Here is a 23,970-nt window from a genome sequence, read left to right on the forward strand (position 1 = left end):
AGGCCCCCATTTGCACTAAACTGGAAGCGGTGTGGTGGCCTGGCTCCTGCTCATCATCCAGGATAATGTCGTCCTCTTCATTCTCCTCTCCCCATCCACGCACAACAGGGATCCCAGAAAGGTTTAAAGCATGCTCTTCTTTCCTCCTCATCGGCCCCGGCACCATCCTCCTCTGACTCCTCTTCAGACTCCTGTTGTTGACTTGTTTCAGATAGAGTAGCCCCCCCTGGGAATTCATCCAGCATTGCAACTTCCTCATCTTCCCGCTCCTGCTCCTCCACAGCTTGATCAATGACACGACGCAATGCACGCTCCATAAAGAAGGCATAAGGTACCATGTCACTGATGGCACCATGGCTGCGACTGGCCAGTTTGGTGATCTCCTCAAATGGCCGCAGAAGTCTGCATGCGTCTCGCATGAGCAGCCACTGGCGTGGCGAAAAACCCCCCAGCTCCCCAGAACCTGTTCTGCAGCAGAGTTCATACAGGTAGACGTTAACTGCACGTTTCTGCTGGAGCAGCCTATCAAGCATATAAAAGGTTGAGTTCCATCGCGTCGGGCAATCGCAAATAAGACGTCTGACCAACAGATTGTGTCGCCGCTGAATGTCAGCAAGGCGAGCCATGGCCGTGTAAGATCTTCTGAAATGGGCCGAGATTTTCCTTGCCTGCCGCAAGTTGTCCTGGACCCCAGGGTATTTGACAACGAATCGCTGCACAACCAAGTTTAAGACGTGTGCCATGCATGGCACATGCGTGATTTTGCCCTGTTTCAATGCGCTAAGCAGATTGGCACCGTTGTCACACACCACTTTACCAACTGTCAAATTGAGCGGTGTTAGCCACTGATCTGCCTGTGAACACAAAGCTGAAAGGAGTGCCGGGCCAATGTGGCTCTTGGCTTCCAGGCACAACAGACGCAGCACGGCATGGCAACGTCTCACCTGGCGGAGGAGTCAGCCGAGGAGGAGAGGGAGGAGGATGGAGTAGGAGGAGGAGGAGGAGAAGAAGAGCCAGGCCTGCATGCAATCCATGGCGGTAAAACCAAATCTACATGGGTGCCACGGGTTACATGCTTGACGGCCATCAGAAGGTTCACCCAGTGGGCAGTAATAGTGATATACCTTCCCTGCCCGTGTTTGCTAGACCACGTGTCTGTGGTCAGATGTATCTTGGCACCGGCACTGTGTGCCAGAGATACATTCACTTGCCGCTGAACATGGCTGTATAGCTCTGGGATGCCCTTCTTTGAGAAATACTTCCTTCCTGGGACCTTCCATTGTGGTGTTCCAATGGCCACAAATTTTCGAAAGGCCTCCGAGTCCACCAGTTTATATGGCAGTAGTTGGTGGGCCATGAGTTCGGACAAGCCAGCCATCAACTGTTGGGCAAGAGGGTTATCCGGCGTCATCATTTTTTTACGCTCGAACATTAGGCCCACGGAAGCCTGCCTTTTTGCAGAAAAACGTGAGCTTGGCATGATGGAAGGTGGAGTGGAGGACAATTGTGAGGAGAGAGGAGAAGGAGAAGACGAGGCTGGACTGTGAGAGCCTGGAGTGTGGCTTTGTGTGTTCCGTTGCTCCCACTGGGCTCGGTGATGGCTGCTCATGTGCCTTCTTAAGGCGGTCGTCCCTAGGTGAGTGTTGGGCTTACCATGACTAATGCGTTGACTGCAAAGATTGCAGACACGTTAAAAAAAGCCCACACTGCGGAGCCATGTGTCGGTGCCCTGGGAGCGCCAGATGTGACCGTACATGGTCGATGACTCGCTCCTGATACATTTGCAGTCTGCTTTGTCCCTCCTGTGCAATGTAAGTTATTTCTGCTTCTCCTCCCTATCTGCTGGTCCATATCTCCCTCTGAACTCCCCTCCTCTTCCTCTCTTGTGGGCACCCATGTGACATCACTAGACACGTCATCATCAACGTCACCTTCCCCACCGCTATAAGTAGAGATCTCGGAGTAGGCAGCAACACCGGGGACCAACCTCCTCCTTGGGCTGATCTGGGTACTGTCGTCAGACTGCTGAGTAGCGGTTGTTGCTACCTCCTCTTCCTGATCCAATACCAAGAGTGGCTGCGAATCAGAAATGTCTTGATATGGATTGGAAAATAATTCCTGTGACTCAAGAGGAAGGTATGTGGTGGTGGTGGTGGTAGTGTCTTTGGGGGTGCACATAGCAGAGAGTGAAGAAGAGGGTGCAGATCGAGAGGATGAGGAAGGTGCAGAAGAGTAAGGCTGAGTGAGCCACTCAACCAAGTCTGGTGCGTCCTTTAAAGTAATTGAACCCACCTTCTGCAACTTCCCACTTTGGCTCAAGCCTGTTGCTCCTGCCCTACCCCTACCACCCCTGTGGAAGGGCCTGCCTCTTCCTCTGCCTGTCATTTTTTAGATGACCCTGTGACAAAACTCTCAGTCCCTACACTGATGAAGGACTGCTGCAGTATAGGGCAGCGGTCAGCAGTAGTGCACCTCAACCCTATGATTGTGGACCTATACCAGTCCTTACGGAATAGCAGACTGTACCTCACTCAACCCTATGTACTGTAGCACCCTAGACCAAGTTACCAGTCCTTATAAGGACCTTTGTGGACCAAGTAGGTTGTGACTGATTAGCAGAGTGCAGCAGAAGGGCAGCAGTCAAGTATAATATTCTTTCTATATTTGGAAGAATATTATACGTGTACAAGCCTATTACCATACCAGTCCTGAAAAGAACCTTTGTGGACCTAATATAGTAACAGCTACTGATTAAACTGACCCTCACTGCCTCACACACAGCTTCCTGCCTGTCCCTATATAAACTGACAAAACAGAGGCTGCTGGAACAATAACTGGAATAGCACTTTTGTGGACCTAATAGTAACAGCTAATGACTAAACTGACTGTCCCTGCAGCACACAGCGTCCTGTCCCTTTCTCTAAACTGACAAAAGACACTCAGGCTGCTGCAACAATCAGTAGCACAGCAGTGCCTCAAACCTATATTCTGAACTACACCTAACACCTATACCAGTCCTGAAAATAACTTTTGTGTACCAAATAGCTAGCGATTTGGGTCACTGCAATCTCTCCCTGCTCCACACAGCAACCTCTCCCTATAGTGACAGAAGAAAGAATGTAAAATGGCCGCCGGATCGGGTCTATTTATAAGTTAGGGGGAATGTCTAAGTGTCCATGTGCTGTAATGTCTCAATTGGCTGTCCTGTACCCCATGATGGATTTGTCATCAGGTCAAAGTTCTTTTACACAGTAAACACAGAAGTCCACCGGGCGAACGGCGGCAATAGTCTGCCGATCGGGCGGACCGCGAAAAGCCGAAATTCGCTGCGCAACGACCGCCGGATGAACCGTTCGGCCATCACTACCCTTCAGTGTGTTCTGTACTCACCAGTGTATGAGGATGATCTCAGTTATCTGTATGAAGACATGTCTGATGAAGAAAACTAAGGGGGTCTACTTGACAAGCATTCATTCAAATTCTGTCCATAATGTAGCAAAGTGATTTCCTATGATGGTCAGCTCCATCTAGTGACCATAATGGGGTATTTTTCATGACATACCTCCATCAGTTAAAAAATATCACAATACTGCATTATGGCCACTAGATGGAGCCAAGGAAATCAGTGTATGAAATAAAATACATCCAATATTCATCACAGTTGGGTGAATACCGGTCACATTAAAATTATTATTCTTTTTTTTTTTTATATATAAAAACAGAGGATTTGGCTACTATTAATGTACCACATCCAATATACTGTATATATCATTTCAAAAAAGAACCTTGTATGTCGGACTTCATTGGTACAAAAAAGGGCAAACACAGAAATAACATAAAATATAAATCTTTATTACAAATAGTAAAATTATGTGTTAAAACCACATGGGAACAAATCCATAAAACATTAGGCCATATAGATTCATAATGACTCATTTAGCTTTGCCGAATTGTCCAAGAAGTCGATGCGTTTCACATCAATAAGCTTCTTCAGGACCTTTTATGCCTTGTCAGCAAAGAAAATCAGCCTAACTAAAAAAAACAAAAAAGCATACAGAATGTAAACACATAGCAATCTCATAATTTTATAACATCATAAATTATCATCTGTGCCACTTACACAACACTTGGGGGACATAGCAAGGAGACGGCGATAAATGGCGGGGTTAAAGTAGTTTACACAGTCAGCTGGTCATGAGTTATAATAGACATGTGCATGAAAAAAAAAACATTTTTTTTACTTGTACAAAATAAAAGTTACACCCAAGCACATAAAATGAAGTTAGTCACCATTTCACAGGCGCAAACAAATTTAAAGTTTGACATGTTGGGTATCTATTTACTCGGTGCAACCCTCGGCTTTTATATTGTAAAAAAAATAAAATGGTTAATTTATTGTATTTTTCTGCCCCCTAAGATTAAGATAAGTGTGTTTTTTTACAAAAACAATTGTGCTTCCTAGACTTTTTCAGTAATATCATGTGACATAAAAATATGGCACTACTGCCATTTTATTCTCCAGGGTGTCTGCTTTCAAACAATATATAATGTTTTGGGGGTTTTATATAATCTTCAGGCCTAAAATTATTTTTCATATGTGGTCAAAAAACACAAAAACGGCTCTGGCAGTGAAAGAGTTAAAGGAAACGTTCACCTTCGGGAAGATGTTACATGTTCCTGTTCCTGCAGTGGCTCAGTGATCCGAGTCCTCTGTGTGACAGCAGTGCGGGGAGAAGTTCCCCGTACCGGCTGTCACTTTATGAAAAGAGCGCGGCCGTGCCATTCATTCACAGAGTTCTGTCCTTTGCCGATGTCGGCTTGTGAGCTCTCTGGTAGATGATTGGTTCTTCCTGTCACTGTAACTGCCTTCCCGTATAATGTACAGGCAGACAGATTACATGGACAGTCTGCAGGAGTCCTGCATAGCACCAGCCATCACCACATCATGGCTGCAATGCTTTCCAGGCTCCTAAAGAAAAATAATATTGTAAATTAAAAAATGTTTACCTGCAGAAAATGTGAATTTATTATTTTTTTATAAAAGGTGAACTTTTCCTTTAACAGAGCGGACACCGGAGCGTGATTTGTCTGCTCAGCATGCGCTTGTACTGAGCACCCAAGTTAAAAATTACCCCGACATTCCTAAAAGCACCTCAGATTTATATACGGTTTTGGTTAAAATTATCTTTTATTTTATCAGGACAAGGAGATTGTCATAAGAGACAAATAGATGAGACCCCGATTTGGTCCCTTGGACGAGTCGTTTTTAAAAGAATGTCCACACCCCTGGAACTGTCTCTTATATAATGAAGATCGGCCATGGAGAATATCTGAGTTGTATATCAGGGTGTGCTTCTTCCCCACATGAGAGCTGTGATGTCCAGCAACATTCATATAGAAGACATTTCCCGTACTCAAGGCACTAATACACTTCGAGGGTTGTGTGGGGTCCCTGATGTACAGGAAGACAGGACTTCAGTGAGAAACATTTCCCTCACTCAGGACAGGAATACGGCTTCTCCCCTGTGTGAGATCTCTCATGTTTGTGAAGATAGGACTTCCGTGAAAAACATTTCCCGCACTCAGGACAGGAATACGGCTTCTTCCCGTGTGAGATCTCTGATGTCTGTAAAGATGGGACTTCTGTGAAAAACATTTCCCGCACTCAGGACAGGAATACGGCTTCTCCCCTGTGTGAGATCTCTGATGTCTGTAAAGATGGGAATTCTGTGAAAAACATTTCCCACACTCAGGACAGGAATACGGCTTCTCCCCCGTGTGAGAACTTTTATGCACATTAAGTTGAGATTTAAAACGGAAACATTTCCCGCACTCAGGACAGGAATGTGGCTTCTCTGCTGTGTGAGCTCTTTTATGCACATTAAGTTTGGATTCAGAATGAAAACACTTCCCGCACTCAGTACAGGAAAACCTCTTCTCTGTTGGAAGGACGGCCCCGTCCCTCACAGTCTGAGGTTCCTCAGGATAAGAGGAATACGATGGTCCATCTACACTGTGTGGTGCCGGATGGACATTTGAGGTAGTCGGGTTTTCTCCTGGACTATACTGTGTGATGTCCTCATCTTCTACTTTACAGTCTGGAGACAAAGTGAGACAATCCTCTGAGGTTTTCCTCATCTCCCGTCCATCTACTAAAATAGAAATACAAAGATTATTACTAGACATCAGCTGATTGGTTCCCCTAAACCAGGACTCCGCCCACATCAGGCAGCTTTGTCTCTGAGGATCTTACAATTCCCCCCTCAAGGTAACTAGTAAATGGGTCCTCTGATCTCCTACCAGATCATTTCTTTATTCATGGACCTTAGTCAGAGAGTGAGGAAACAATGAGTGTTCTGTCTCTCTAATTTAAGCATTGAAAGTGTTATCTCTGTAAATTACAGTTGTGTTGAGATATCGGTAAAGCAATCTTTGTTTATTCAGCTGACAGTGACTCAATACAGATGACACCTTGAAGATCTTGTGATGTTTAACCACTTCCCATCCCACGTATCATCATATGACGTCCGCAAGGTGGCTCTCTCATCCTGAGTGAGCGTCATATGATGTCCTTGGCTTCCCGCCGACTTGACGTCACCAAGGAACTGATGCATGTGCCCAGTTGCCACGATGTCCGCCGGGCACACGCAATTGCTCGTGACAGAGCAGGAACCTGGATCTTTGTGTGTAAACACACAGATGCACGTCCTGTCAGGGGAGAGGAGACAGATCATGTGTTCCTAGTATATAGGAACACTGATTGTCTCCTCCCCTAGTCAGTCCCATCCCCCCCACAGTTAGAACACACAGTCAGGAAACACATTTAACTCCTTAATCGCCCCTAGTGTTATTTACACAGTAATCAGTGGCTATTTATAGCACTGATCGCTGTATAACTGTCATTGGTTTCAAAAAAGGTGTCAAAAGTGTTTGATGTGTTCACCACAATGTCGCAGTCACAATAAAAATTGCAGATCACCACCATTACTAGTAAAAAATAAATAAATAAAAATGCCATAAATCAATAACCCATTTTGTAGGCGCTATAACTTTTGCGCAGACCAATATACGCTTTTTGTGGGGTTTTTTTTTCCAAAAATATGAAGAAGAATAAATATCAGCCTAAACTGAGGAAAAATTTTTTTTTTTTAAATCAGGATATTTATTATAGCAAAAAGTAACAAATAGTGTGTTTTTTTTCAAAATTGTCACTCTTTTTGTTTATAGTGCAAAAAAAAAAAAAAAAACGCAGAGGAGATCAAATACCACCAAAAGAAAGCTCTATTTGTGGGAAAAAAAACTGAGTTAGGCCCCTTTCACACTGGGGCGGTTTTCAGGCGTTACAGCGCTAAAAATAGCGCCTGTGTAGCGCCTGAAAAAAAACGGCCCCTTTCACTCCAGTGTGAAAGCCAATGGGACAGCGCGGCAATACCGCCGGCAAAGCGCCGCTGCAGCGGCGCTTTGCGGGCGGTTTTAACCCTTTTTCGGCCGCTAGCGGGGGTTAAAACCACCCCGCTAGCACCCGCAGACCGCCGCTAAAACGATGGTAAAGCGCCGCTAAAAATAGCGGCGCTTTACCGCCGACGCCGCTCCTGCCCCAGTGTGAAAGCAGCTTTAAGACTTACCGGTGACGGTATTTCCAAGAGCCTTTCAGGACAACCCCGGTAGACCCACCTTTTTCTCAGGAAACATATGCCCACTTTAAAAACATCTCCTCTTCCCTCATGGCTTCAGTTATTGTGGCCTCCCAACACTGGAAAACAAAGCACAGAAACCACACCACCATGGTAGAACTTAATACATTTACTAAGCATAACCTAGGGAGGGAAGTAACGGTTGTCCTGAAAGACTCTTAGAAATACCGTCACCAGTGAGTCTAACTCATGTTTTTCTCAAATCGCCTTTCAGGACAACCCCGGAGAGGATAACCGAGAAACTTACCCTAGGGTGGGACTACTGCCTGTAGTACCTTCCTGCTGAAGGCCTGATCTGCCGCAGACAGTAGATCTAACCGGTAGTGCCGGAGAAATGTCGAATAACTGGACCAAGTGGCAGCATTGCAGATCTTTTCAGGCGTCGCACCGGCCCTTTCAGCCCAGGACACTGCCGTAGATCTAGTACAGTGAGCGGCAATACCTGAGGGGGGCATTTCTCCTATCGCTTTATAGGCTTCTGCTATAGCCAGCTTAAGACACCTACCCAGCGTACTCTTAGACGCTTTCTCCCCCTTACGTGATCCTGAAAATATCACAAAAAGGGAGTTTGATCTTCTAAAGTCTTTTTAGTCATTTTCAAAAACTGGAGTAAGCATCTTCTCACATCCAGTGTGTGGAAAACTTCCTCTCCCGCATTAGCTGGGGTTGCAGAAAAGGTAGGCAACACTATCTCCTGCGATCGATGAAAGGCTGAGGATACTTTAGGTAGGAAAGCTGGATCCGTCCTCAGCACTACTCTGTCCGGATAGACTCTAAGGAAGGGTTCTGTAATAGCTAAAGCTTGCAGCTCGCTGATCCTCCTAGATGAGGTGATGGCCACTAAAAAGATCATTTTCAGAACCACCTTCTGTAAAGAGGCTTCTTGTAAGGGTTCAAACGGTGCTCCCGAGAGACACTGGAAACGGTTGACAAATCCCAATTGGGAAAGTCTTTGAGGGCTACTGGTCTACTTCGAGCGAGAGCCCTAAAAAAAAATCTAGAAATTGAAGTCTTTTTTGATAAAATCTTTTCAAAGAAAACTGATAAGGCCACCACCTGAGTCTTCAGGGTGCTGGCTGCTAGTCCCTTCTCCATTCCTTCATGGAGAAACTCCAGGACGGACACTGTGCTCTTGACTTTGAGCTCTCTGGACCTACACCAGGAGTTGTACTTCTTCCAGACCTTCATGTAAATTGCCTGAGTGACTGCTTTCCTGCTGGATAGCAGGGTCTTTACCACTTTATCCGAGAGCCCTTTCGCTTTTAAGAGGTCATCCTCAGAAACCAGGTGGTTAGCTGTAGAAGTTCCACTTCTGGATGATTTACTGACCCCTGGGATAACAGATCTTTTCTGGGTGGTAACCTCCATGGAGGCTTCGAGGCTAGGTTTCGAAGTCCCGCAAACCATGGTCTTTTTGGCCAAAAAGGAACGACTAGTATTAAGTCCATCCTTTTTTTCTCTGAACTTCCTCAGAACTAGTGGAATTAGAGGAAAGGGGGAAAAGCTTAGCACAGCTGGTAGTGCCAGGAGTGGACAAACGCATCCAGCCCTACTGCTGCGTCTCCTCGGTGAAGTGATAAGAATCTGTCCACCTTTGAGTTCTGCTGGCTGGCAAAAAGGTCTATCTGTTGAACCCCCAAGCCTCGGAAATCATCAGGAACATGATCCTGATTCAGGCTCCATTCTGCCTCTAACAATTTCTGTCTGCTTAGGAGGTCTGCAAACAAGTTCTGGGAACCCTTCAGATGCACTGCCGATAGCGAGGCCGTGTTCTGCTCTGCCCAGGCTAACAACAAATTGGCAAACTCCATCAAGCTCCTGCTCCTGGTTCCCCCCTGTTTCATTATGTAGGTTACCGCCGTTGTCTGATAACACCTGGACATGGTGACCTCTCAACATCTGCTGAAAGGCCACTAACCCCAGAAAGATCGCCTTCAACTCCCTCCAGTTGGATGATCTTTGGGCTTCCTGCTTGGACCAGACCCCTTGAAATGTTTGACCATCCAGGTGGGCTTCCCATCCCCAGGCACTTGCGTCTGTTGTCAGTCGCTTGTCCATGGGAAAAGTCCATGCCAGACCTCTTGAGAGATTTGCTTGGTCTCTCCACCACCAGAGAGCCCTTTTCGTCCTTGACGAGATCCTTAACTGCTTCTCTAGAGGATCCTGATAGGACCAGCTTGACAGAATCTCTCTCTGAAGGGGTCTGGAATGGAACCTGGCCCATTTCATTGGGCGGGATTGCTGCCGTAAGCAGACCCAGAACTGCCATAGCCGTCCTGACCGAGACTGCCTGGTTGCCCTGTATCCGCTTTACAGCTAGCTGCAACTTTTACTGCTTCTCCAGCGGGAGGAACACTTTTTGGAGAACCGAGTCTATCGTATACCCCAAAAATTTCATCTCCTGTGAGGGGACCAGGTTTGACTTCTCCAGATTCAGAAGCCACCCCAGGACCTCGAGGTGAGACTGGGATGTCTGGAGATTGACTAGGACCTGCTCCCTGGAGTCCGCAAAAAACAAAAGGTCGTCCAGATAAGGGACGACTGAAATCCCCTTTAATTTCAGGGGCTCCAGAGCCTCTGCCATAATCTTTGTAAAAACTCTGGGAGAGGACGAAAGTCCGAATGGCAGAGCCCTGAATTGGAGGTGCCACACCGAGCTCCCCAAATTCAATGCCAGGCGCAGGAACTGCTGTGATGCCGGATGAATAGGTATATGAAGATCCAGGGATGCCATAAAACAGTTTGGGGTCAACACTTTTGTGATGGAAAATTTTTTATCCATCCTGAAATGTTTGTACCGTATAGATCTGTTCAGAACTTTCAAGCTCAGGATCAGACGGTACTTCCCTGAGGGTTTCCTCACCAGAAAGACATGGGAGGAAAAACCCCTGCCCTGCTGATTTACTGGGACTTGGATTAGAACCTCTTGCTGTATCAGCTCCTGTAATAAGAGCTTCATTGCAAAGGCCTTCTCCCTATCCCTCGGCAGAGCCGTTACATAGAACCTGCTCGAGGGTGGTTCTGAAAACTCCAACCTGTACCCCCCGATCGACTACGCTTTTCACAAACAAATTTGGAGACAGCCTGTCCCACTGTTCGCAAAAAGCTGACAGTCTCCCCCCCCACTGGGGAGAGATGGTCACTTGCTCTTGGAGGTCTGCTCTGGGGGAGATCTAAAGAGAACTTCACCCCTACCTCTACCTCTCTGTGAATCCCACTGGCTCTTATGGACCTGGTCTTTTTATGGGACTGTTGAAGAGCACAAAAATTATTTTTGGTAACTTGCTTTTTCTTGGCTGGAAAAGCCTTCTTTTTATCAGCACTGACTCTAGATCGGGCCGAAGAGCAAGTCACCTGAAAAAGGCAGACCACACAATTTGACCTTGTAGGGTTTGTGTCCCCAGACCATGTTTTCAGCCAAATTGCCCTCCTGGCTGAATTCACAAGAGCCGAGGACCTGGCAGCTAGCTTGACTGACTCTGCTGATGCATCTGCCATATATTTGACTGCATTTAGAATTAGTGGGAAAGACTTTAAGAGATCCTTGCAGGGCATCCCCACTTCTACATGGCTCTTCAGTTTCTCCACCCAGCATTCCAGGTTCCTGGCCACTACCGTAGCAGCCATGACCCGCTTCAGACTGACTGACGCTGCATCCCTGGCTTTGAGGATGGAGTCAGCTTTTTTATCCATTGGGTCTTTTAGGACCCCCATATCCTCAAAGGCTAGATCCGTTCGCCTAGATACCTGCGAGAAAGCTGCATCGACTCTGGGTATTTTGTTCCACACCTCAGAATCCCTATCCTCAAAGGGAAACCTTCTCTTGAGAGCCTTGGAGAAAAAAGGGTCTTTCTGGGTCCTTCCACTCTTTTTTCACCATATTAGAGAGGACCCTGTGGACTGGAAAAACTCTCCGTTTTGTTTCGTCCAACCTCTGGTACATTTTGTCATGAATTGACAGTTGTACTTTTTCCTCCTGGATTTCTAGAGTCGTGTAGATTGCTCTAAGGATGTCATCTACTTCCTCTAGCGATAGCTTATAGCGAGAGCCCCTGCTATCTTCTTCCTCCTCCTCTTCAGAATCCCTGATGGAGATAAGAGTACTACCCCCTTCCTCTCCGAAGTCCTCAGTCTCAACCGGTCTGGATGACGATGCCCTGGGGCTAGGTGGCAAGTTCTGAGGCTCGGTCTGTCCGGAGGGTTTTGTATCAGGATGGACCTGACTGAACTCAATGAGTTTGTCAGTTCCTTAACCGAGTAAAATAACTCCTTATACTGCTGAGATGTTTCCTCTTCCACCAACTCCCTGACACAAGCTCTGCACATTGCCTTCTGCCACGAGTCTCTAAGGGGGTTTTTGCAAGAAGGGCATTTCCTCTGGCTTGGTTTAGACTTCCCTAGTGACTTTTCCTGAAACGACATACAGGTTAAACTCACTAAATGTTTTAACTACTAGCTGCTAAAACCAAGGCAGTGCAGAGACCCGCCACCAAACAGACCACTAGTGAGACCCCTGAACTAGGCTGCAAAGGTTAGAGAGAAGTCACCTCTGACCTGCAGCGACAGGCCCCCGAGATGGGGGAAACAGACAAAAAAACACCACAAGCATAGCCCAATAGTAAAGCAGAGGGTGCCGCTGCACCTTACATACCTGGGCTGGACAGGTGCTAGGGGCTCCTGTCTCCGCCATTGCTGACTTGCACTCCTCCATTCCGCCGAGTGAGACAGCTTCTTGTCATTTCAGTTCCGCCATCCATTTGAATTTTCCCAGCCGCCACGTCATCAGTACTGGCTAGAAGCAGAAGCACATGGAGCCCTCCCTGCGCTGTCCAGCAGACCCACGGGCACACGATGCCGGCACTCTGAGGGTCCTTGCTCCCGTGGGATGGCAGGACCAGGAGCTCGAGGGGACCGCTCCCACTGGAGATGCTGTTGGGGGGCAAAGAACAACAACCACCGCAAGGTAAGCCTTTACTCCCCCAGAGAGAGTGTAGCTTCCCCCTGGTTCCAGGCACATGCTTCCCCCATGGAGGAAACACAATAACTGAAGCCATGGGGGAAGAGGAGGTGTTTTTAAAGTGGGCATGCGTTTCCTGAGAATAAGGTGGAGCTACACGCTCTCCGGGGTTGTCCTGAAAGGCGATTTGACAAAAAGGACATCAATTATGTTTGAGCTCAACATCACATGACAGCACAATTGCCAGTTAAATCGATGCAGTGCCCTATCGAAAGAAAAATGGCCCAGTCAGGGGGGGTAAATTCTTCCAGGGCTGAATTGTTTACCTTCTACTTTCCCATCATTACTTAGCATAGTCTCTGTAATAAGACCCATAGGCCAATAGTTGTGATGGAAGACAACCATCTGGCCTTCAGGAAGAAGCTCAAGACCCATCTCTTCTGAAGACCCAGACGGACACTGGCGGAAAAAGGGCCTTGAGACGATTTAGTTTGCATATGTAACGCTATACAAGTTATTCATTCATTCAGAATTTGTCTCTTTCAAGAGAACTATGTCTCCCACTTGTAGGTTGGGTTTGCTAGTTTGCCATTTACTGCGACTTTGAAGTTTAGAATGGTACTCCATCTTCCAGCGGTTCCAAAACACAATAGCAAAAATGTTGAACCTGTTTCCATTGATGCTTGTAAACGTTATAGTGATCAACTTCCTCTGTGGGAATAGTGGCTATCCCAATATTTTGGATAATAAGAGTGGCTGGAGTGAGCAATACTGGAGACACTGGATCTGAGGACACAGGGACCAGTGGCCTTGCATTGGTTATAGCCAAACAAGAGTGACTAAGATTTCATGGGTAAGCTGGGAAGTTTTATGATCCAGTAGCATAGAGTCACAGATTTTTCTTACAACTCCAATCATGCGTTCCCAAGAGCCTCCCATGTGAGAGGAATGAGGTGGGTTGACTTCCCATTTACACTTGTTGTCATTCAAGAAGTTCACTATCTTTACTTCTCCTTTAAAATTAGTCCCACAGTCAGATCTAAGTAACTTTACAGGTCTTCGCAAAGAAACACATCTTATGAATGCATTAATGAAACAGGAAGAGACCATTGATTCTATCACTTTGATGTACACTGTCTAACAAAGCAATAATGTGATGATGTCCTAGAATAATGAGGGGATTTTTTTCTCCACTGAAATAATTAGATCTTCCAATGTGACCACTAACTCGAAATAACTTGTGATCAATTATTGGATTTAATTTGTACAGAGGGCTATCCTTAGAGGTTGAGTTCCTTTGATATGTTAACAATCTCTTGTGAATACACCTTATGTTGGACACATTGGATGAGAACCCTTTCTACTTGAGAAATCTCCTCAATTGTGGAGAGGCCTTTACAGATGTCCCGTTTGTGACACTCCTTTTCAGTGCTAGAGCAGTTTGCAAATTGATGAGCAATGTGAATAAGATGTGCAATGGCTCATACAACAAAGGACCACTTAGAAAAGTGTTCAAAACAGGGAGGACTCAGCCTTACTTTGCTTTCACAGGTGTTGCATTTACAGTAACAGCTCTGATTTCCTCATCAGATTCCAGATAAACCAGCTCAAAGGGTAGAATTTGTACAAATTAAGATGAGTTTATCAATCAAGAGTACTGGTGGAGATAGCCATGATGTGTCCATAAATGCAGTGGTGGGTACTGCATGACTGTCGCAATTAGCAGGGTTGAGGTTAGTGGGAACATAGTTCCATTGTTCAAGCGTAGAGAACTTCCTAATGCGTTCCACTCTGTTACCAACATACACATAAAACTGCCATATTTGATTGTGTATATATCCTAGCACTATTTTGTTGTCTGTATAAAAGTCAAAAGCAGTCTATTTAAATATCTGTTTCAAGTTCTATAAGCTCAGCCATTTCAAGCCTTGGAATAGTCTGTGCAGATTTGGTGTAAGCTTGGCCTTGCTCATGATAAATCCTACACCTACTTCACTGTTGGGATTCATAGCTCAAAGATAGGCCATGGCAGCAATGGTTTTGTTGGATACATCAGAGAAGACAATGGTTTCTCTTCTGGTGGCATGATTTAAGGATGCTAAGGTATAACAGCATTGTATCTGGAGTTGTCTTTTAGAGACCGTTTCCAGGATTCCCACCTTTGTTGTTTCTCCTTGAATCTTACCCTCCTAGTATCTTACCCTGAATGGTGAGAAGTGCTATGAAATCCAACGGATCATAAATGCTGTTCACTGTAGACAAAACTCCTCGCTTTGTGAAGGGCTTGTCACAGACCGATGCTTGAAATGTGAATGTATCTTAACATGTGAAAGCAATCCAAGACTGCTTTGTGTAATTGAAAAGGTCAGAGCCTAGTTGGAATCTCTTGACACTGATAGCAATGTCATGAGAAGGAAAGACTCTCATGACCTTGTCACTGTTGGAGATGATTTTGTGAAGTCTAATGTTTGCAGTAGCAAGCATGTTCTGGGTAATAGTGAGAAGGTCAATAGCTTCTTCTTCCATAGGCAGAGATTTGAGTCCATTGTCTACATAGAAATTACTTTAGATGAACTGTCGTGCATCAGATACAAATCTCTCTCACCCTCGAGCCATTTTCCTCAGTCCATTACTACTGCAGGAGGACTTACCAAAAACATGTACCTTCATCCTGTAGTCTATGACTTCATCAATTAGATCATTATTTCAGTAGCTTTGGAACCTGGAGGAAGTTTCTGCAGTTTTCACGGAAGATGAAACAGTGGAATATTTGCTGAATGTCAGCCATAACAGCAATTGGCTCTTGTCTGAAGCAAAGTAAAACTCCTATAAGATTGTTGTTCATATTAGGCCCAGTCAGAATATTGTCATTGAGGGAGACACCATTATGATGAGCACTGGAGTCGAAGACCACCCTAATCTGATCAGGCTCACAAGAATGATAGATACCAAAGCATGGTAGGTACCAACAGTCTTCTCCTTCCTTAAGAGGAGGTGCAGGCTCAGCATGATCTCTCTCAAACACCTCCTGCATAAAGTCCACAAAGTGCCTTTTCTTCTCAGGCTTCCGGTTCAAACTGCACTTTAGAGAAACAAACCATGATTCTGCATGGTCTCTGGTAGTCTCTTTTTTGAGATGTGAAATGGTAGAGGTGCTACCCAACTGTTGGAATTCTCTTGGTAGAACTCTTTACTCATGGTTTTCAAGAATTCTTTGTCTTCCATGGTAGCTGCCAACTCATTGTCTTTGTGGTTATCTCTAACACTGTGTTGTGGATGTTCTCATCCCAGAAATTAAGAGCTTATAGTCTTGTATGATGTGCCGTTGTGCACCTTTTTCAAATAGTCTTTCTTTCACATTATATTGATGTGGTCATTGTGCAGAACAAGTCTCTGCCCGTTTGACAGTATGTGTGTTTTAAAGGAAGAGACCGAGTAAGACCTTCTGCCTTTGTCTCGACAGACATTGCCTATGATGACCCAGTCTAGATCCAGACACTGAGCATATGGTGCATCATGTGGACCATTGATATGATAACGAACCTTACGCACCCTTAACCACTTGCCGCCCGACCTATTACAAAACGACGGCGGCAAAGTGGTTTCATAATCCTGACCGGACGTCATATGACGTCCTCAGGATTATGAGCTGCTGCGCGCCCCTGGGGGCACGCATCGCGACGATCGTTGTTGCGGGGTGTCAGTCTGACACCCGGCAACTACGATCTCCGACGGAGACTCTTTACCACGTGATCAGCCGTGTCCAATGACTGCTGATCACAGTGTAAATTGGAAGAGCCGGTGATCGGCTTTTCCTCACTCACGTCTGTCAGACGAGAGTAGAGGAGAGCCGATCGGCTACTCCTCTGACAGGGGGGGCCTGTGCTGATCTATTATCAGCACAGTCCCCCCGAGGATGCCCACACTGGACCACCAGGGACGCCACCAGACCACCAGGGATGCCCAGGATAAGGTATGCCACCCTAGACCACCAGGGATTCCAGTCAGTGCCACAATGGATGCCAATCAGTGCCCATAATGGATGCCAATCAGTGCCCACAATGGGCATCACTAATTGGCATGCATTATTGCTTGGCACTGATTGGCATCCATTAGTACAGTATAATAATACAACGCTGCCTATCAGTTCCCATCCGTGCCGCCTATCAGTGCCCATCCATGCCCACCTGTGCCGCCTACCCATGCCCACCTGTGCCGCCTACCCATGCCCACCTGTGCCGCCTATACATGCCCATCCATGCCAGCTATCAGTGCCAATTTGTGCCACCTATCAGTGCCCATCTGTGTCACCCATCAGTGCCACCCATCAGTGCCGCCTATCAATGCCCATCAGTGCTGCCTATCAGTGCCACATATCAGTGTCCATCAATGCCACCTCATCAGTGCCACTTCATTGGTGCCACCTCATCGGTGCCCATCAGTGCCGCCTTATCATTGCCCATCAGTGTATCCCCATCAGTGCCCATCAGTGAAGGAGAAAATTTACTTATTTACAAAGTTTTGAAACTGAAACAAAAAAAACATTTTTTTTTCAAAATTTTCGTTATTTTTTTTATTTGTTTAGCAAAAAATAAAAACCGCAGAGGTGATCAAATACCATCAAAAGAAAGCTCTATTTGTGGGAAAAAAATGATAAAAATTTAATTTGGGTACAGTGTACCACGACCGCGCAATTGTCATTCAAAATGTGACAGCGCTGAAAGCTCAAAATTGGTCTGGGCAGGAAGGTGTTTAAGTGCCCGGTATTGAAGTGGTTAAGATGTCTTGGCCAAGTAACAGCAGGATAGCAGCACTTTCGTTGAGCGCTGCTATTTGGTCAGCTATGTTCTTCAAGTGATTAATGGTGAAAGGCAGCTTTAGGAGTAGCGATCTCCTCTTTGTTGCTTGGAATCTAGTTGCAGTGATAGCGGGCAAAGATATTTCCACATTGTCATTCAGAGGAGCAACTAAAAAACCACTGGCTCGCCTACCTAAGACTTCTGTAGTGCCGCGCAAAGTGCTTAGGATATAAGGTACAGCATCTCCTGTTATCTTCAACAGCTCTTATAAGAGATCTGTTGCTCTGATCATCCAGATTAGTATACAGTCTTATGGCCTCTTCAGGCTGACCTTTGGGTTATACATGAACCAAGCATATCTTTGCACAGGATTTGTCACAGATTAGAGAACATTGAAGTGGAGGATGAGGTTTGATCTGTGCACTCCCTGCCTTGCTTTAGAGTTGTGTGTATATTGATGAAGAGCTTGCACATGGTCATCACTGTCACACTCTATACAATTGATGATAGCTTTATAGTCCTTTACAAAGTGCTCTGTGGAGGCACAGCATTTGTAGCAAACACCAAATTTCTTTAAAAGTTCCTTACATTCTTGTAGGGTTTTCTTCCTGAAGCTGGATGTGGTTTGTTATGTTTTGGACATTGGCAATTTGGGTTCTCAATTTTCTTGTGTTGGGTCGGTCTTTTCAATAACTGTAGCAGGCGCCGGTAGAACATTAGTCCTTTTCACTTACAATGGACCTCTATGGTCTGTGTGCTCATAGGTCTTGGAGAGGGTTACGGTCACCAAAGGAGAAACTTGGGTCACTTAGTGTCAAATTCTTTTGATGAACTCACAGAAGTAGTTAAATGGAGGAAAGGCAACATGATGTTATTCCTTATGCTTTGATTCAAACGCAGCCTATTTTTCCTGAATGCATATGGTAGCTTGAGAATAAGAGTTGATGGCATGAGGGGTGTCAAGGTAACTGAGACCAGTTAAATTGATGTTAACTTGAGCAAGTTGAAGTTTTAATAGAACATCGCTGAGTTGTTTAAACTTTAGATTGTCTCTAGAAGAGATCTTTGGGAAGCTTTGCAACCTTTTGAATAAGGCATCTACAATGGTTTCTGGGCTGCCAAAGGTATATTCAAGTCTGTCCCAAGCAGCATAAAGACCGGCAGCAGGGTTATCAATACAAACTGCTTTGAGCCTCTTGATGTGTCCAGTAGACTGGGGACCTAGCCATCTGATGAGCAGATCTAATTCCTCTGTGACATTGATGTCTAGGTCACTCATTGCGGCCTTAAAAGTGGATTTCCAGCCTCTGTTATTTTACGGGTTGTCATAAAACTTGATGAGGCCTGTCTTAGTGAGCTCTCTATGAGGAGCACGTATTTAGCAAACTGTGACATGTCTGAGTTCTCAGACTTTAGATGCATGGCTACAGGTGGAACAGAGTTAGTTGAGATGGCTGGTGCAGTGATGTTGAGTGACTTGGGAACATATGTTGGTGCTAAGGCATTCAATGCTGGAACTTGCTTAAAGTTCATTGATATGTTGGTTTGCAGCTGTGGAGTAGTGCGTTTGCTAGGAGGTACTTTGTTAGTGCCAGAGTAAGGTGGACAGTCTATTATATGCATCCCAGTGTCTGCTGCTTGCTGAGATGCTTCAGTCAAATGTCCTGGAAGATATAAAGGCAAATCATCTTGAGGTACAGCAGGTGCAGAGCCCTCAATTGAGTGTCTTGACTGCTGCGATTGGGAGTTGACGTTCTGGAGAAATATGTGAAGAATCTGAAGAATAAGATACAAATGAGTGTCTGCAACTGTTGTCTCTTTTGTGTTCACTAGTAACTAGCAGCTTGTTCTAAGACCCTTAACCTTGCCATGGCCTGATCACATTGTTTTTCCAAAACTTCTATTTCTGCTTTCTGGCATGCAGCTTGAGCTTCCATCTCTGCTTTCTGGCGTGCGGCTTGAGCTTCCATCTCTGCTTTCTGGCGTGCGGCTTGAGCTTCCATCACTGCTTTCTGGCGTGCGGCTTGAGCTTCCATCTCTGCTTTCTGGCGTGCGGCTTGAGCTTCCATCTCTGCTTTCTGGCACGCAGCTTGAGCTTCCATCTCTGCTTTCTGGCGCGCGGTTTGAGCTTCCATCTCTGCTTTCTGGCATGCAGCTTGAGCTTCCATCTCTGCTTTCTGGCATGCAGCTTGAGCTTCCATCTCTGCTTTCTGGCGCGCAGCTTGAGCTTCCATCTCTGCTTTCTGGCGCGCAGCTTGAGCTTCCATCTCTGCTTTCTGGCGCGCAGCTTGAGCTTCCATCTATGCTTTCTGGAGCGCAGCTTGAACTTCCATCTCTGCTTTCTGGAGCGCAGCTTGAACTTACATCTCTGCTTTTTGGTGTGCAGCTTGAGCTTTGATTTCTGCTTTCTATTGGGCAAAATCTGACTGAATTTTAGAAGCTTCAGCATCTGCACAGTCTTTTGAGTTGTTGACAGAGCTTGATTGTAGGGATTAGGAAGATCTTGTGGAGTGTCTAGTAGATGGAGAGCGATAAGATCTGGATTTTTGAAGCTATGTTATTCTTAGTTCTGCCTTTGTATGCACCACTAAATTATGTCTTTCAAGATTGAGCTCCTCAAATGCCTTTAATTCTTCCAATGACATTTGACTGTTGTACCGCTTTAAGGAGATCGGTATAGTTAACACAGTCTTTGATAACTCTCATAAGCAACATTCAATTTCTTGATAGCGCCCTCTAGTTGTAATGGCTCATGCGATTGTTGTGAGAGAGCAGACATGTATTTAACAGTATTAGACCATAAGTAATTGAAATTAGACAGCAATTCTTCCTTGTCAGCTTTGAGATTTTCGAATGCCCCATACACACGGTCAGATTTTTATACGTAAAATGTGCGATTGGACTGTGTTGTTGGAAATTCCGATCATGTGTGAACTCCAGACTTTTTCCATCTGATTTTCCGACGCAGAAAGATTGAGAGCAGGATCTAAAATTTTCCGACAACAAAATCCGATCGTTTACATTTCCGGTCGTGTGTAGACAATTCCGACGGACAAAGTGCCACGCATGTTCAGAATAAACTAACAGACTAAATCTGTTGGCTACTGGCCAGTTTATACTCCTGACGTATGCGTTTGATGTTATCTCATTCCGAACGATCAGATTTTCCGACAACTTTGTGCGACTGTGTGTATGCAAGACAATTTTGGCCCAAAATCCGTCAGAAAAAATCTGACGGATTTTGTGGTCAGAATGTCCGACCATTTGTATGGGGCATTACACTTTCAAGTTTGGTTTTGTTAAGTGTTTTTCTCTTTTGTTTGATTCAGGGTTTAATTCCTGATCTGGTAGGAGTTCTGATGATGGTTGTGTCTTAGTTTCCCCAGATTGCATATTAATTTGGTTAAACATTGTGAGAGGGTTAATAGTAAAGTCCTCCCAGCAGCAATGTATGATTTTGCTGTGCCTGAGTTCAGGTTTCCAAGGCTACAGTTACAGAAAGGTTTGCTTTGACTTTCTTATAAGATTTCATAGAGAAAAATCCATATGCTAATGCATACAGAGGCATTGTATAAACTGTTTGTATGGCACAGTTGTATGAACATTCACAGCAGTAATATCGTCCTGTGGCTGATGACTGCTATGCTGAGATTTACTTGCAGACACATACAGGATTGTGTAGTAATGGTTTCACTGTCTGTTAGCTCCTATTTCCAGTGATCATATAACATCTCACTGCTTAGCCAGAAATAGAAAGGATCCTATAAAAGACATTTCACTGATCTTTCTAATGATCATTTGACTGTTCTGCCTCTCCAATCTAAGCATTGAAAGTGTGATCTCTGTAACTTACAGTTGTGTTGAGATATCGATAACCCAATCTTAGCTGAATAAACAAACAGACAGCAACAATCCAGACTACATCTTGAAGACCTTGTGAAGCTTATTATATAAACTGAAGATCTTACAAGAATAAACATCAGATAGATCAAAAGGTCATAATGTGATCCACTCTATGAGACATGAGGCTGAGATGCATTACTGGGAGAATGAACAAAGGTTGGAGCGAACTATACATGATAAATCTGAGCTACAGGAAGGGGAGGAACCAGGGACATAATAATATATATATAACATTTAAAGGCATATCACTAAGCATGTGAAACATTACAAGAACTGTCTTTTATAGGAGTGACAGAGATGAGGGGATTATAGGATGAGTGCTCCTAGCCCCTCTATCACTCATTGCCATCTTTCCAACACAAAAGTACCGCACTTCCTTATTTAGTTCATGATTTAGTCATGAATAACAGTGGGGCTGAGCCCCACCAGAGGTCAGAGGGTGAGGAGATAATGAGAACTGTCTTATATAGAAGTGACAGTGATGAGGGGATTATAGGACGAGTGTCCCCTCCCCCTCTATCACTCATTGCCATCTTCCCAACACAAGAATTACTGCACTTTATTATTTAGTCATGAATAACAGTGGGGCTGAGCCCCACCAGAGGTCTGAGAGTGAGTAAGGGGGAGAACAACCAATATGAAGACTGGACTGATTCTGAAGACCACCATCATTAGGTTATTGACTCTCCCTTATCACTTTCTGTTTAAGGTTCCAAAGTTTGAGGATGTTATCACATTTGTATCAATATGTAAAGGTCTATGCTCCAATCAAATCATCGGTTATAAAATGTCCAGCTGGTAGAAAATGGGTGTAACAAAAGAGAATTCATATTATGTCTATATATATAGCAGTGGGGGGAGGGGAGAGAGCAGAAGTCAGGACTATGTAATGTACAACATATTGTATAAGATACAGCAGATAGGACTATTAGGTATCAGAATTATGTAATGTACAACATAGAATACATAGTGCAGGGGTCAAGAGTATGTGATGTACAATATGAATTTTAAAGTGTAATGGTCAGGCAATCAGTGCTAGTCTAAATAGTCACATGAGACAAGTTGCAGAGGACCCGACCCACTGTCTCCTATCTCCTGAGACTGAACACATTGTTTCTATGTGTCTATCAGATGATAGGGTTCTAGGTGGACCCTCCGTACTGCTCTCTCCTTTTCAATAAAGTCTCCTCTTACCCGGTGATGTGAGGGGTGGCGGATTATCCATCATGACATCATTGTAGATATCCTTGTATCCTTCTAAATACTCCCAGTCCTCCATGGAGAAATAGATAGTGACATCCCGACATCTTATAGGAACCTGACACACACAATGATACAGTCACCATCCAGACACATCCCTTGTCTGTTACTGGATAATGTCCCACAATTCCCAGAATTCTCCTCACCTCTCCTGTCAGCAGCTCCGTCATCTTCTTGGTGACTTCTAGAATCTTCTTTGTATTTCTCTATTCTATCAGGGAGGTGGAGGCAATGTGATGGGCATAGGATCACTGGATATCATAGGAGGAATACTCTAGATTTGAACACAGATAGTAAAATCAAACAATACCCCCAGAATCCTCCTCACCACTCCATTATAATAAATGTAAATATATTTAAAAAAATCGAAGTTACTTACCGGTAATGTTTTTTCCGTGAGTCTTTTAGGACAGCACACTTGAGAGACCTTGGCTCCTCCCTTCTCAGGAAACACCACCTCCACCAGATCATAAAAAACACTCTATCCCTCCAGCCCTTCAGCTTTTGCACGAGCAGCTCCGGCCAGACTAGGGAGGCATAAGGATATATCATCAAAAATTACACATACCTGATGCTCTCATGTCTTAATGGTAAGATCTTATTTTGGGTGGGTACTGGTGCTGTCCTGAAAGACTCCTGGAAAAAATGTTACCGGTAAGTAACTTTGAATTTTCCCTCTTTCGTCTTTCAGGACAGCACACTTGAGAGGATAAGCGTGCACTTACCCTAGGGTGGGACTACGGCTTGTAGGACTTTACGTCCAAAGGCTTGGTCCTGGGCAGATAATAAGTCCAGTCTGTGCTTAACGAAAGTCTTAAAACTTGACCACATTGCTGCTCTGTAGATCTGCTCGGGTGTAGCACCAGCCCACTCTGCTTGTGACGTTGCCATAGCCCTAGTGAAATGGGCCCTAATACCTTCCAGGACCTCCACCCCCTTTGCTATGTATGCCTGACAGATTGCCAACCTTATCTATCTGGCTATAGTATTTCTAGAGGCTTTGGACCCCTTCCTAGCCCCTGAAAAAGAGACAAAAATTAATCATACTTCCTGAATTTCTCCGTAATCTCCAGGTATTTGAACACACACCTTCTGGCATCTAACTTGTGAAAGACATGCTCCTGTTCCCTCACAGGATTTGAACAAAAAGTGGGAAAACTCATTTTCTGACTTCTATGAAATTTTGAAGCTACCTTTGGCAAAAAGGCCAGATCGGTTTTTAAAAATAATCCGATCCAGAAAAACCTGAAGGAAAGACGCCCTCCTTGAGAGGGCTTCTAGCTCACTAACCCTTCTCGCGGTAGCGATTGCTACCAAAAAAAACGTCTTGAGGGTTAGAATTTTTACCATACAAGAA

At 45.0% G+C, this 23,970-nt stretch overlaps 1 protein-coding gene across 1 annotated transcript; it reads right to left on the bottom strand.

Moving 5' to 3' along the window:
* Positions 1-3,831: 3,831 nt before the first annotated feature.
* Positions 3,832-22,975, bottom strand: LOC143989820 (gastrula zinc finger protein XlCGF66.1-like). The gene is made up of 3 exons (XM_077490095.1): positions 22,760-22,975; positions 22,548-22,671; positions 3,832-6,152 (listed from the first exon to the last, which is right to left on the bottom strand). Exons 1-3 carry the CDS (start codon positions 22,781-22,783, stop codon positions 5,476-5,478), a joined length of 825 nt encoding a protein of 274 aa, XP_077346221.1. The 5' UTR covers positions 22,784-22,975; the 3' UTR covers positions 3,832-5,475.
* Between the last annotated feature and the right edge of the window lie 995 nt (positions 22,976-23,970).

The sequence above is a fragment of the Lithobates pipiens genome, unplaced genomic scaffold (assembly GCF_037356315.1).
Source record: "Lithobates pipiens isolate NorthernLeopardFrog02 unplaced genomic scaffold, aLitPip1_a1.2 Scaffold_18, whole genome shotgun sequence".
Taxonomy (NCBI): Eukaryota; Metazoa; Chordata; class Amphibia; order Anura; family Ranidae; genus Lithobates; species Lithobates pipiens.